We start from the raw sequence: 15,670 nt of genomic DNA on the forward strand, positions 1-15,670 counted from the left end.
TACCATATTGTCTGTACCTGCCCAGGTCTAAAGATGGAAAGGGCTGCTGAAACTGTTCTTTATAAGGAACAGCATACACGTGTTCTGCAACTGATTACAACCTGCCTTTGAGGAGAGGACGCAGTGTTCTGTGGGTAATTCCTCAAGTTTCTGTGAATTAGAGATTCAAAATTAGCAAAGACAGATGTATTAAAGGAGTATGCTGCATGCATTCTTTGGTTGCTTTGTCTTTTATCAAATGGATAGCTTCCTTTTTGGGCCCCATGATGGAAAATCCAAAGTCAAAGTACTAAGCACTTGCTCTCAAAAAATCTCTTAAGGACAGCCATTATGTTTTAGTTTGGGTAGAATTTACGTTTAGTGTTTTTAGTATGATGCTTTGATAACTGGTATATGTACCAAGCACCTTTCCTTGAGCATTTGGCCTCCTGATTTTTACTAATGATGAAGAATCATCGCATAAGGACTTATTGTTTAGTGTTTGTAGAATTTTTTTTATACATCTTTTGTGCTAACCAATTTAAACACCTTTCCTCGCGTTTTGACCTATTCTGATTTACATTAGTTATTTATGATTCTTGCCCTTTGTATGACAACAGGGAACTTATGCCAAGAAGCACTTTTCTTTGTATATTTGCATTATCAAAGTTATTATTTTGCATGTCTGCTGATTCTCCAATTTGGCCTTGCACTTGTTGCGTGATGAATCGTGAATGCCGTATATCTTAAATTCATTTTTAATCTGGTATTGGTTCTGGTAATGGGTGCTAAATTTTTATAAATTGCTAACGGTACAAATATACGTAAACAAATGTTGCATGATGATTTAGCTTGTGACCGTGACAATTGTAAGATTTCTTTTTTAATCAACTGAACAAAAACGTTTTTTGACCTCCCACTGTGTAGCCAACGCAGGCCATTGTTTATCATAACTGTCGTGCTTTGTATGACACTTGAGCACCTACCTGCGTCTCTTTGGTAATGTTGAGCACGGTTGGAGAGAGCTTTACTTGGGGACAAACGCACTGGCAAAACCCTCCAGGCACTTTACCTTAAGTTCTCCAATTAGTTGCTCCCTGTGTACATATGATGCTAGTCCATTGTTGGATAATTTGTGATGCTACTTGCACCACCTTCCTTAATGTCTCTTGAATGGGATGATGTGCTGTTTCATATATGGTGTCTCTTTATAATAAGCACAAATTGCTCTTCATGCCATCATGTTGGTTGCCTTTTTTGACTCTCTCCTTTTATTTCAGGAGAGCGGATCCTGGGCTATTCGGAGGAGGCATGTTACCTATGGTTTGTAATGGAGTATTGTGAGGGTGGTGACTTGAACCAGTACATCCTGTCTCGGAGGCCAGACCCTGCAACTACAAAGCGCTTCATGCTCCAGCTCACCAGTGCCATTGCCTTTTTGCACAAAAACCACATTGTGCACCGGGATCTGAAACCAGACAACATCCTTATCACTGAGAAGTCTGGCTTACCTGTCCTCAAAGTGGCAGACTTTGGCCTGAGCAAAGTCTGTGCTGGCTTGACTGCACGGGGGAAAGATGGTAGCAACACAGATCCCGAGAGTAAGTCGGTGAATGTGAACAAGTACTGGCTATCATCAGCCTGTGGATCAGACTTTTACATGGCCCCAGAGGTCTGGGAGGGACACTACACTGCCAAGGCTGACATCTTTGCCCTTGGAATAATCATATGGGCCATGATAGAGCGCATTACTTTCATCGATGCAGAGACCAAAAAAGAGCTGTTGGGAACTTACATTAAGCAGGGGACAGAGATTGTTCCCGTTGGGGAGGCGTTACTAGAAAATCCAAAGATGGTGCTGCACATCCCTCTGAAGCGCAGGACTTTGATGTCTGAGGGCATCAAGCAGCTCCTAAGGGACATGTTGGCTGCTAACCCGCAAGACAGACCTGATGCTTTTGAACTGGAGACAAGAATGGACCAGGTCACGTGTGCTGCTTGAGTTCAGTTGAAAAGGCTTGCAGTTTACAATGTAGGTGAGTGAGGTAGTGGTAAGCGATGTTTCCCTCAAGTATAATTGCTACCTGAGCCAGATTTGAACAGAAGGGGTTTCTACTATTCATCTAGCTCACTAAAAGAAATGTGCTTATGCTTGAGGTATAACTACAAAAAAGTATTTTCCACTAAACCTTTGATTTTTCCCCCCTTGACCATTCAGCACAGAAGTTGCAACAGATCAGATGTTTCAGGTGGCTTCTATATTTGGAGATTAATCAAACCATCCAAAGGTTACTAGGAAAGTTTTCTTGGGACTGTTAATATCGACTAGAACTACAGAAGTGCTGTTGATGCTGTGTACCTTTGTGTTTTTGTGCTCCTGACTAGTTGAGACTCCAATGCAAGTTCACTTAGGCAAGACGCATTGGATCAGACATTTTACTTGAATAATTGTTATGGGAGATTATTTTTTTTAGGAAGAGAGAAGTAAGCCAAGTTGCTGTGTCGAGGATTTTGTCATGAGAGTTGGGTATTTCAATTTGTTTCTGGTACATGCTGCCTCATTAACAGTGTGAATCGGACATCCTTTTCTATCAATGTTCAAAATACAATAAGCATAGCTGCTGAAGTTGTGAGCATGAGTTGAACCACTTTCCTTGCTTGGTGTTTGTTGACTTTGAGCAAAGACCACATGACAGCACTGTTAAGTTAACCTTTCTGTCGCCTTCTCTGCTCGGATCCTTGTTGGTGTCTACCCAAATTATATTGAACCTAATTGATATGCATCTAAACTCGGACCATGGAAACCCTTGGGGTTGGTGGGCAAGGAGCGTTTGCAGCCTAGGTGTTTCTCTGTGCACTGCTTGGTTATTGAACTTTCTATGTACAGGACTCCCAGGGTGCCATAGTCTGGTTCAGGCTTGTGAGCCTTTCTTCGTGAAAGGTGGTTGTGGGCTAGAGGTGGAAACAGTTGATGACTGATAATACTGTGGCCATTTATAAGTCAACCACATGCTCTTGGAGATCGTGGTTTGAATACTACTGCCCCTCCAATTGTTGCTGCAATATCAAACTTCAAATGATTACACTCTTCTACTTTGCTACAATATTTTTAATTAATAGCTACTAATCTGGCTCATAACCCTTGTTAAAATCACTTGCTACTTACAGCGACCTGTTGATAGTTCTACCTTCTAGAAATACTACACTTACTGGCACCACGTAGATCCCTTCTTTTAGGCTTTATAAGGTTACCAGTTTTCTGTGCATGTTACAGTACTTATGCTTTGGTTATTTCTGTGGGCATTGAAGCTAGGAGCTTGCTTCATTCTAGATTTGGGGTATAGAATTCCACATTTCTTGAGTTTTCGAGCAGTACCTTTTTTCTCCCTCCTTCCTTGACTTCCGAGTGCGGAGTGGATAGTCTCCCTTTATACATGCCCCATAAAGTAAATAAAAACTTCTGGAGCATATACATGACCCGCCAAAAGGTTGGTGGGGGAGTGCAGTCTTTTCTTAATCTAGGGTATCAACGCAGAACAAGCAGGTATACAAATAATGGGGGGGAAAATGGGCGAGTATATGGTGATTCTGTATTATCCGGTGTAGAATTTAGATGGTACATGTATATCTCATGAAGTATGGGTAGGTGGTTCAATGAGGTCAGTCTGAAATCCCTGAATTGTTGTTGAGATTGGAAGTATGTCCAGATTCTCCACTCATGCATATGTTAACCGAGCCGGTCTTCTGACATTCACTAGGGTTTGGCTACAAGTGGTAAAATGGCTGTGTACATGCTTTTAACCTCAAGCTTTGACCTACATCGGAAGGGATCCCTGTTCAGATGAAATTACATTTTTACCCTTCTGGGCATATACATCCTCCAATGCGGCAATGCAGAAAAGTCGTTGAACTGCCATATGGGGTACCAGTTGTTTTTGTTTTAATTTTGTATTTTTTTCCTGTGTTGTACCCCTAGGAAGGTATGTGTTTTAGGTCTTCCTCAAATATAGTTGAAACCCATTTTAGATTATTTGTAGGCTACTTTGGGTAAGAAAGTGATCAGATCAATGAGGAATTATGTCAAAAGAAATGGATAATTTCTTTGTCATTGGCAGGAACAAGTAATGTTTGGATACTACAGGGTCTAGACAAACTGATGTTCCCAGGAATAGAAAAATAGTTTGACTAATATCAACTGGGCAGCAACGAATCAAATGTTTGGGAAACGCTAGTCATAACTGAGCAAGACCAAGAAACATTGGTGACTTTTAATATGATGTGTTTCCTTTTTAATGTTTGTGAAGAAAACAGATGGAGATATGCTTGGTAATGCCAAAAAGCACAAGGTGCCAGGTACATACTAGAAGGTAATCATGATGCTCAATGTACCTGTATCTTTTTTTTTTTTTTTTAGATTTCTTTTCAAGCTTCGTCATAAGCAAAATGTGCAAATTTGATCACCCTGAGGAAGAAACCTGACAAAGGCGTTAGCAATCATTAGCCACTTTTGACTGAGGTCAGACGAAACTTGTAACCGCCAGGCTGAGATTCAAAATGTCAGTGTTGACTCCTACCAGGTGTTTGTGCAAACTGGGCCTGGTGTAAGCATCTGATCTATAGGATTTGAAAACTCCTTTTACTACAATTTGAACATCGATGGGATAACTGTTGCTAGAAAGGTGAAATGCCCTTTTATTTGCACCTGCACGTCAGAACCTTGCGTTCTCTGCAGAACAGTGAGTCATCAGCATGCAGCTCATTACTACTAATTCAACACTAATCCCTTAATGGGTTCCGGAGTAGCGTACTACTCTCCAAAAAAAGCGCTTCAACACCCCATCGGGGGTAACAAGCGCTGTTGGACCTGGCCCTTTTTGAAGGGTCATCCCTAAACTTTCTGCCTTCCTCCTGTATTTTTTCTGACCTGGTGTTGGCTGATTTATGACTCTGGGCACCTTACCACTGCTGACCAGTGCTAAGGTGCATATGCTCTCCCTATGGTAAAATGTATACATTGATTGGTGTCCATGATTGGTTTATTTGGTTTACTGTCAGCCCCTAGTAAAGTGCACCAGGAGTGCCAGGGCTTGTAAATACAAATGCTGCTGGTGGGCTTGCAGCACTGGTTGTGCCACCCACAGAAGCGGCCTAGTAAAATGTGTCTAGGATCTGCCACTGCAGAACCTGCGCGCAGTCTGATACTGTCGCGCTGACTGCGCAAGTGCACCCACTTGCCAGTCCCTAAACCTTCCCTTAACTACATATTAGTCACCCCTCTGGTAGGCCCAAGGGCAGGGTGCATTGTAGGCATAAGGTAGGACATGCCCTGATGTGTGTGGCATGTCTTAATAGTGAATTACAGCCATTTTCGTTTTTCACTATTGAAGGCTACCTGCTCTCCATAGGCCAGAATGGGCTACTGGAATTACTACACCCTGTAATCCCAGTGGACTCATAGAGCATGGTAGAAAATTATGTTTAGTATGCCTGAACTCAGAATAATAAAATACTTCTTTTAGTAAAGTTTATTTTAATATCCTGTGTTTGTAAATACTACTTTTAGAAAGTTAGTATTTACTGATCTGGCCATTCAGTCCGCCTCTGCGCTGTGTGTGTGTGTGTTCTGCCTAGCAACAGTAAGGAGCAGGGCTGGGGAATTCCAGGAGACAGGCTGGCTGCCAGGTGGTGGGTAGAGAGATTACACCAGGATGGGTGGGAGGAGTATACCCCGACTCTTGAATAGACCTGTGCTCTGCCAGCACAAAGCCGGCGCCGCCCCCTGTGGAGCGGCTGATGTCTCTGCCCTGCTGCTGAAAGGAAAGCGCAGAGTCACCACAACAAAGTGCTCCAAAAACTGGACTGAGCCAGGCCCAGGCCCCCTGGCGCTAAAGAACAAAAGAATTGGTGTATAAAAGTAGGAGCCTGGCTCCTAAGAAATCAGATCCTGTTTACGCAACGACGAACCTCTGCCTGAAGGAGAAGGACCTGGAGAAGCTGAAGGAGGAATACTGTCTCTCTGCCTGAGAGACTGGCCTGCAGTGGGTGCCTGTCTGCTGGAAGGAGAGGAAAAGACTGAAGGAAAAGACTTTGAATCAACTTGTGCTGAACAATCTCCAAGGGCTTGCTTGTGAACTTGCCCCCTGATCTGCGCCCCAGGAACAGTGGGCGCAACCTACCCCCAGAAGAGGAGAAGTAGCTGGACGCAATTCCGTGACGCTGATCCCCAGAGAACCTGTTTGCCTCTCCCCCTTTCTCCACACCGCGACATCTGCCACCTGGGACTACCACGAGCACCGCAAGGACCTGCCTCCCTGGTCCAAGCACCGCAAGTACCAGCCCCTCCGAGCCATAGCTCGCAACGCGGAGAAAGGCACCTGAAGGCCTGCGCACCGAGCCCTGGCGACCCTGTGCCGTCAAGATCACCGCGAGGCCCTGTGCACACTTGTGATCCCCTGAAAAGCTGATCGCGCTGCAACAGCGCTGTGGATTGCCCTGGAGCTGCTTCCCCCTCCTCTGCCCTTGGTCGTGTGGCTGGGACCTTCTTCGGGTGCCCCACGAAGCACCGCCGCCCTCTGACTGCGAGGGACGACACCGCGACGTGAGACACCGTGCCGTGGAAACCCGAGGCCGCCGCCGTGACCAACCCCGTGAAAAGAAGGTATTTGTGACCATCGCGCGAAAAGTACGGCCATAACTGCCTATGTACGGTCCGTACTTCCATCTGAACTCATTGCGCTTTGAAAACGTACTGCCTTGCCTGGTAGTTCGAGTCGTACTGTTCGTACTTCCATCTGAACTCATTGCGCTTTGAAAACGTACTGCCTTGCCCCGTAGTTCGAGCCGTACTGTGGGTACGTCCATCTGAAATAATTGTGCGTAAATACGGCCCGTACTTGCCTTTGTACGGACTGTACTGACCCCTGAAGTATCCTGTTTTGAACCTTAGCAACCTTGGTTCGACTCGTACCAGCCTTGGTCTGAACCGTACTGGCCTCGGGAGCAGCATAGTTCGAACCGTACCTGCTTTGAGCCGAACTACATTGAAAAGCATTACCGGTGCTCACTCGAAGAGTGAGATTCGGCAAGCGTACTCGTGCTCACGCGAGAGGCGTGAGAAACGGCAAGGCCCTTTAAAAACCTTGCCCAAAGCCTAACAACGGTACTACGAAGTGCGCAGAACCCCTAAGAAGCTTATTTTAATCAGAACTTTGCCATTATTAAGACCTGTGGACTACCTTTGAGCATTTAAAGAGTAACTGGATTATTTCCCCAAGAGAACTGTATCTATGCAACCTGCCTGAAAGAGAACTTTTTATATAAAGAAATATATTTTACTATAAATACAGCCTTATGTCTTTGTGTGGTGGGGAGGTGATTATTGTGTGGGACAACTTGAACGCTTAACCTTATGCCCTCTGGAAATTTAGCCTGACTGCTCGCGCCACGTTACCTAGAGGGTGAGCAGGGGTTATTTTTAAAGAGGTGATCCTTTGCCCTGACTTAGAGGAAAGGGTCCCTGCTTGTCGCAAGTGCATACCTGCGCCAACCAGAGACCCCGGATTCTAACAAGCGCTTTATAAATGCAAACCTTTTTTCCCTCTTCTATCCCTCTGCTATCCTTCTCAATTCAAATAACTGATTCATAGCCACCACTCAAACTACTTTTATTATTTCACTATACTAATTCAACACTAATCCTTTATAGGTTCAGGAATAGCGTGCTACTCGCCGAAAAAAAGTGCTTTGCCTCGTCCGGGGTAGTAAGTGCTATATAAATGCAAATACAATACAATGTAAGCCATACCATCCGTGATTCTCTTGAGTCCCTATTTTTCAGAAATGTTCTAGATTGCATTAGTTCATCAGGGGTTAACCATTCCAGTTCCAAATACTGTAGCCATCCTCTTCTTTTTTTTTTTTTTTTTTTTTTTTTTTTTTTTTATAGACTAATCTGTGTTTTTTAAAACCACTTGCCATTTGTAGTGGGAAAGCATCTGGTGAAGCCACACAGCCCTGTGCTAGCGCTTTTGCTGTTTCTGCAAATTCTGTCATGTGAATTTTTTATTTTTTTTAGATTGAACGTTTGGACATTCTGGGTAAGAAAGTGCTGCCATGCAAGCATAGCCACCTTTCTGGCTGACCTGTCCCCTCTGCACTTAAGCTGTTAAAACGATTTGCAATTTTTGTGCATTGGCCTCCTGAAAGGATGTCTGGTGCTTCCCTGTAAGGGTTGGCGTGAATCTTCTCGTTTGGTAGTTGTCCTGGTGGCTTTGTCACAGGTGTCCTGCGGAGAAGACTTGAAATTGAGGTGTGTGACTCAATTGCGTGGAATTGTTTTTCTCCCCTTGTGTATCTGCTGCTGCTTTTCGCTGCTGCCATCTGAGGCCACTCGGGCTTTAATAACTTAACTTATATAACTGCCTAATGCCCTCTGGATAGGGAGCTGTCTGTTCAGATATGTGGATGCTGATGGCGTGCTAACAAACTGAGGAGGGAGGGTAGATGGGGCAGAGCAGCTGCTTCCTTTGTGAACAGTGTTATTTTGGACCTCAGGCACATTCCTGCACATGGTGCGATTGAGCATTTACGCACACCCCCTTCACATTTCATCCCTCTTTAGCCACCTACACTTGCTTGGCATTCTCCCTCCTCCCCCCTCCGATTGCTATGTCCAAGCACTCTTTAAATTCAGCTCCTGCCATCCTAACCATATGTGCAGTGACTTTTGTTTCTACTAGAGTATCTGCTGCATGTTGGCATTTTGGTCCTTCCCTGTGTTTCAGTAAGTAAACACATTTGATTGACCTTCACGTGCGACGCTGGACAAGGGTCTGTCTACAAGTCAGTACTTGGGCCATCGTTTTTAAGAGCTAATGGTTTTGATCTTTAACTGCTCCATTCATCCTTGGTTCTAGTTAAGTAAACGTGCCCCCAAGCCATTGAGCTTCCTCGTATTTGGAGCAAATACGCATCTTGGCAGGTGGTGAAGTGGCTTTTGAGACTTCGTTGGCAGGCATGGTTAAATTATATCCATTTAACCAGACTTCTATTCCAGATTTTGCTGAGCATGTACGTATGAGCCTTTGCTCGGGGGACTCGATCGGAGGTGCTAAGCACTCATCACCTTGCTGCCTCAAATGTAACTGTGTACATTTCCTGGTCACCCTTGATTTACACTTTTCTCCACTCTAAAATGTGCTTAGGAGTATGACAGTCAGTGTGCCAACTGCCTGTGCAGAATCTTATCTGGTGCCAGCTGTGCATCCTTACCCTGGCAGCTGGGGCATACCCTCCCCTCTGACCCTTCACCTCCAACCGGCACATCTGCCAAGTAGACGATAAACAGTACTGAATTGGCCCCCATGGCTTTATTCTTCCCCCCCCTTTTTTTTTTTTTTTTGGTTGCTCTGCACCTAGCAGTCTCCGATTACCTGTTGCTAGGTTAGATTCTGTTCTTTGCTGCATATAATTTTATGGGCCTGGTGTTTATATCCTTTATCTGTTCACCAGTTCGAAGAACAGAAAACATGGCTTGAAGGGCTAATCTCCTGAAAACCATAGTGGCAGTACAGATGCCCTCCTTCGTGCAGTCGTTCCCATGAGCCTATTTTGACAAGAGCACAGTTTGGTCAGGGTGTGGCTGCTGATATTTGTTGCATGGTAACGGCTCTTGCAGGCTGCAAATTGATGCTGGCCCATGGGGAAGATGTCTTTACTGCCTGACTGTTTCATGCTACTTATCCTGGCATTCCTGCAGTGTAGGACTGTAGTGAATGAACCTGTGCCACCCCAGGGCATGGGCATGTGTGGGTGGCAGTGGAGGAAGCACCATGTTGCACATGCAGTTGACTTTAACGAGACCAGAACCACTGCTGAATTGGTAGAGCTAAATGTTATGCCAATGTTTTGTTGTCTCTTGCAGGCAAGAGTGAATCCCTTCTGTTGGCCTGTATTGCTGTGATTGTGCTGTAGTCCAGTAGTTGCTTTTCAGTGGTCGACAGCACTATTGAACCATAGGATCGGCGCAATGAAGTTTTATTTATTTTTTCTTTTTTTTTCTTTTCGTTCTTTAGGTCTCAGCTAGCGAAGGCTGCGCTTGCGCAGTCTCGCTCGTGAGACATAATGACTTGGAGAAGAGGGGCTTGAACCTGCCCCTCTTCTCCCCTCTTCTCCATTGGCTGGCCTCTTGAATGCTGGCCAGCCATTGGAGAAGAGGTCCGTCACTCCGAACAGGCCCCGTCCTTTTCGGATTCGGGGGCGTGTTTTTATCAACTTTTCTAATTATCTCCTCCAGCCAATGGCGGGAGGAGAACACTCATCCGAAAGCGCCGCTGCCTTTCCCTGAGGCATTTCTGCTTCGCCTCGGAGAAAGGCAGTGGTGTGCTTGTTAATGCTTGTTCTGTTTTTAGTTACGTTATTCAGCTTTCCTTTTTGAGGAGGGTGAGTTCATTCACCTCGAGAGGATACATAACGCATTGCTTTAAGGCTGGGAGTTTAAATTGGGACTGGGTCACGGGGTCAGTTACATTGCTCTGAGTGGCCATAAAACGGATAGGTTCCAGGTGGGTGGGATTAGTTGTTGCTTGTTTAGACGAGAACACGCATTCACTGGAGTTGAAGGAGCTGATATTGTTGCCTACCGTCACTTTGAAGATAGGGGGTGGAAAAAAATGAACATGTAGGAAGTAATTCGCCGAGTGAATCGCCTTTCCAAGTAAGCCCCCGCAGATTTCACTGAACCTGGTTACAGCCAGTCTCCGCCCTCATGTTTACATTTTCCCTGGCTTGCATCTGGCAGATTTCAAAGTCCTACCAGAGCTTGGCGCGGCCAGCAGCAGCTTCCCTCCGAGGGCGGCGGGGAGCGCACCAGTTAGTTCAGTCTCCCTCCCTCTTGGACCCTCGCGCCGGGCACGTCCATGCACATCTGCTTTCTGTTCAGTGTTTCCTGCAGGGGATGTCGGCAGACTGAGGAGGCCGTTGCGCACTGCCTTCGCTTCTCTGGGAAGGTAGGTAGCTTCCATGGTTGACTGAACACACCGGGGTAACGTGGGCGCAATGCAGCCACTAGGCGCTAGGTCTCAAGGAAACTAGAAAAAAAGTGCATCTTAATCTTGACACCAAGTTGCACGAATGTTTGATGCTCTATTTCTTGCACGTGTGCAAGTTAAATAGGCAGCCTCTGGTTTCCTAACGATGCGCTTTCCCGAACTTGGTGCTTGTAGCTGCCCGGTGGCACGAGCGCAGGGAATAACGCTCGTAAGGGGTGGGGGCGGAGGTGAGAAATGTCACAGCCTCGCGGGGAAGGAGTGCAGCCCGGGGCTTGTCCGGAGCTGCCCGAGAGAAGCGTTTATTTGTAAAATAGGAAGGTAATCCGCCACCTGAGCCAGTGCCATGGTGCCCACGGAAGGTGTGTTGGCTTGATTTGAACTTTACTTTTTTTTCGCCTGGTAGTTGTGCGGACCGGCCTTGGTTCTCTGGCTTGTTTACCTAGCTGGCTTTGGTTTGCCTTTGTGTTTTCACATGTGGTGAATGGTCTGGAAAGGGGATAGCTGTGGGACGGGCAGTGTGGCTGAAAGAAAGAAATGCCTTTTTAGGTCTCGGGTAGTGAAGGCTGCGCTTGCGCAGTCTCGCTTGCGAGATATAACAAGCATTTACAATGCAATGGTCTCTGCATTGGAAAAGTTAGAGCTATTGGCATTGCTCATGACATTATTTTTGTTTTGTTTTTTGTTTTTGAAACATTTAACCCCTTCTGTGCCCATGACGAGAGTCTCGTCATGGACCCCGCCCGCTAATACAATGCCCGGCACAGGAGGGGGAAAGGGCGGGGCACTCAAGGGGTTAAAGAAACAGCTTTGTTATTTACAATGTCAATAGCTTAATCACTCTCAAATGCGAGACCTATTGCATTTGCACCCACACACAGAGCCACCTACACACACACTGATTGAGCTATTGACATTGTGAATAACAATGCTGTTTCGTTACATGTTTTAAAAACAAAAACATAAACAAAAATAATGTCCTGAGCAATGCCAATAGCTCAAACTTTAACAATGCCGAGACCGTTGCATTGTAAATGCTTGTTTCTTTCTGTTTCAGTAAATGACCCCTTGTTCTACTTAATGTAGCGGAAAGATGGAACTTCGTCTGCGAATGGTGCCAGGCTCATGGCAAAGATTTCCGCCGCAGAACAGTCCTAGTCTTTAGGATTCCTTTTATCCTCTGTTTTTGAGAATTTCTCAGGGCTTGCACTACTTAACATGATTTTGCAGAACTGGTTGAAAAACGAAATGCCCACCAAACTTGAGTTTGATGCATCCAGTTTCTCCACTCTTTTAGGGTAATTAGTAACTTGGTGCAAGGCACTTGGCTTCAGGTAATGCAGCAGCGTCCTGGATTGTTATACGAGTGTTATGCGTCTTCCTCTACTTTGGGCATGTAGAATGGCCAGTTGTGCTAGGCAGAACTACATATTTGCTCCGAAGTGACCACCAGCCCCTGTCCGGCACATCTCATTGGCTCACTTCTGATGTTCAGCTTACCCCGCATAAGCTGCAAAGTGCATGTTTTAACTGATTACAGATCTATTTATAACAGGACTGCAATGGGATTAAAAGGTTTTTCCTGTTCTTCCAATCCCTCATCTCTGTTCTTTAGGGTGGCTATGCGGTCTCTAACATGTCTACATTAGCATAGAATAGCCAAGCAGTAGCGAAGAAAAAATGCATGGACTAAAATATTTATGCATTCTGAAGTACTTCAGAAATGACTTAAGTGCTTTTAAATTAAAAATTACGAGGTTTTCCTTCCCTAGTATAGCTTCTGAATCCTACCCCACGACACACAGGCTTCCTTCCGTCAGGAGAACGATGGATATAAGAGGTGGAATTGTCCACTAAAGTGTTTCACTCAATTGCTGCTACACTGAAACTACTGTTTTACTCTGTTCATTTATCCACAGACATGTAAATGGTCGTTTATTTTCTAGGTTTAGTTTCACCTCCAGGTCGTCCAGATGTGATAAAACGTTGAGGGTTTAAGTTTGCCCCTGCGGTATTTTCATTATTTTGGCTTGTTGGGGGGGCTTACATCAGGACCCCTACCTTGTCCCCTGTGCTCTGCTCCTAGCCTTTGTCTCAGTGTGCTATACTTGATCTTAATTAAACTAGCCACATTCCTCCCACAGGATTGTAGATTGAAGCAGACTAATGCCCCAGTAACACAGCTTCGGAAGACAATATTGCAGTTTTTTTCTCTGTGGACCTATTGTGTCTGCTTACTAGCTTAATCTGTTCTGCTGCTGGATGTTCATATATTCCCTGTTTATTCATACACTGGTTACGTAAGTGTCTGTAGAGGATGGGGTTGGGGTGTTGGGATTCTTGCTTTTTGGTGGACTCCCACTTCAGGGTTGTTTTGAGGGGGCGAGGTGGGATTTTGTTGTACCAGAGAGGACTGCATTCCCGTAGTCTAGTCTAGCACCAAAGCTTGAGTGGCTTGTTGAAGGTGCTTGGGAGGAAGGGTTTTATTTTGTGCAGTAATTTCAAGTTGAGGAAGGCGCTATTTTTTACGGAGTTTTCAATGAGTTTGTTCATGTTCAGATTAGGGTCTAGGGTGATACCTGGAGATTTCAGAGTCCGCCAGGGTGAGGTTGCCATAATGTATCAATAGCTTTGAGCCGTTCTGCAGTTTGGGGGTTCTCTTCTTTGTTGGAGATGAGCATTTCCTTTTTCTCTTGATTAAGTTTAAAAGCCTGTCTGAAGAGTTGTCTTCAGGTGTTTTTCTGAATTGATAGTGACAGACACTCAGCCCAACTTTGAGATCTGAAATCTGACTTGGTTGTCCTGTAAAATTGTATATGCAACTCTTGAGTGATCATTGGTAAATCTGGTGAAAAGACAATTGCAGGCTTTTTCAGGCTGGAGTATTTGCCCTAGTTTGCTTTAATTACTATGAAAAGAATTTGAGGTTTCCAATTGAAGGTCCTTGAGGTAGTGTGATGCGGTAAAGTTTGCATCTGTTTAGGCATGTCTGCTTCTATAGCCGGCATTAAGTTTCTTGCAGTGACCAGTGTAAATAATAATGCAGTAGATATATTCGAGGGAGCAGTCCAATACCTGTGTACAACATGGGTATTAACCACTAAATGAAATTTGCAATACTGACTGGCCTCTTTCTGATAGATTCTTCTCCTGTTTATTATCCCAGAGTTCATTCTTTAGACTTGCTCAGAAATCATATCATGCCAGTGATGGGAATGTCGTGGCCACAGTCCTAACCTTCTTTCCCCCCCCCCCCCCCCCCCCCCCCCTCCCCCGGTCCGGGTCCAACCCCTGTCGCTTTTGTGAGGCATATGTCAGTTGAAGCAAAATTGTAGTTCTTGTGGTCGAGTCCCAAATTGAATCCAACGAGCTGTCCCAGCATGAATCCGAAGGCCAGACTGTCATGGCTTGTGCCTTTGACCATCATCTGACTTTCGGACAAGATCTAGTTCACCATCCAGGTTCTGACCTCCTTCGAAATCCTTGAAGGAAAAGGGACCTAAAGCTAAAAACAAAGCATGATTTATCCAGGATGGCGGTCACTGTAAAAATGTAAGTCCTGCTGCAGTCTCCACATCCTGTGGAGACTTTCTGTGCCAAAGTTGATGGAAATCACTCCTCCTGGCATTGATGCTGCCAGCACATGTTCTTGCGCTCTGTTTTTGTGGCAAAGTCTTTGATACCTTTCTTAGTACTATCTGAGGCCCACCTCCACATGGTCGAAATATTCAGACATGCTTTGTTCCTACTCCAGACTGCTTTTGAGCCCCATGACACTTGGGGCTCTGTTCAGGTTCTGGCCTGTGCGCTCAGTATATCCCTGCTATTCAACTCCCTGGCATAATCTATAAGCTTTCTGAAGCTGATGCCACCGCCAGCACCTGCCACAGAGTCGGGTGAAGGCAACTGACTTCTCAAAGGTTGGTAGTGCCAGCACCTTTTGGAGCAGGCCCTGTCAAAAACCAGGGCTATGCTAAAAAGGGAAGCTCTACTGGTAGAGAGTGTACAGTTTTGAGAGAAACAGGCTTCCTGCCAGCAGTGTTGGAGTATTATGCTTAATCTTTGATTTCGGATATTGCCTTTCCATCGCACCCTCTCCAAATGCTGGTAAACAATAGGATGCCTACTACAGGGCAGTGAGGTACCAAGCTTGCTCCTCCTCCTGTAGAACCCAAGTGGGCTTGATACATCTCCTGAAACACAGGAAGTCCAGGAGATCCAGCTCCCACTGATGTGGCCTATTTATCATCATAGTATATATGATCTCGCTGGCGCGTCTTGTCCAGTGAGTTCCCCACACACTGTATCCATTTTTCTAATGTTGCGCTCTTGTACCTCCAGTTGCATATTTTCGCATTATTTACTTTGTTTAGCATTCCCCGATTTCGAGCCGTTTAGCTATTTTCCTCTTGGAACTACCAGTAGTCCTTTGTTTCTGTTTACCATTACCCACAGCCTTCCGGTTCTGGTTTTCTTTTTGATTCGTTGTAAGACACACTGTCCCCGCATTCACGCTACACGTATTGAAATGTTTGGATACGTTTAAACTCCTTAAATCGGTAAGTTCTGTGCACTTTTCTCGTTTGTGGTTAGCATAGCTTTCACTTGCATGACCACGTTATTTGATGGCCATTTCTTCGTTTTTC

General features: G+C 45.3%; 1 protein-coding gene across 2 annotated transcripts in view; it reads left to right on the forward strand.

Annotated features, from left to right (window-relative positions):
- STK35 (serine/threonine kinase 35) overlaps positions 1-15,670 on the forward strand; it is a 53,499-nt gene that overhangs the window by 15,707 nt on the left and 22,122 nt on the right. The window contains exon 2 of one of the 2 annotated variants that reach the window (XM_085619586.1): positions 1,260-2,015. In XM_085619586.1, coding sequence (XP_085475712.1) covers positions 1,260-1,981 — 722 coding nt within the window. In that variant the 3' untranslated portion in view covers positions 1,982-2,015. The remainder of the gene's footprint in view (positions 1-1,259; positions 2,016-15,670) is intronic. The other variant, XM_085619587.1, reaches the window with a different exon arrangement.

This window comes from Triturus cristatus, chromosome 7 (assembly GCF_964204655.1).
Source record: "Triturus cristatus chromosome 7, aTriCri1.1, whole genome shotgun sequence".
Taxonomy (NCBI): domain Eukaryota; kingdom Metazoa; phylum Chordata; class Amphibia; order Caudata; family Salamandridae; genus Triturus; species Triturus cristatus.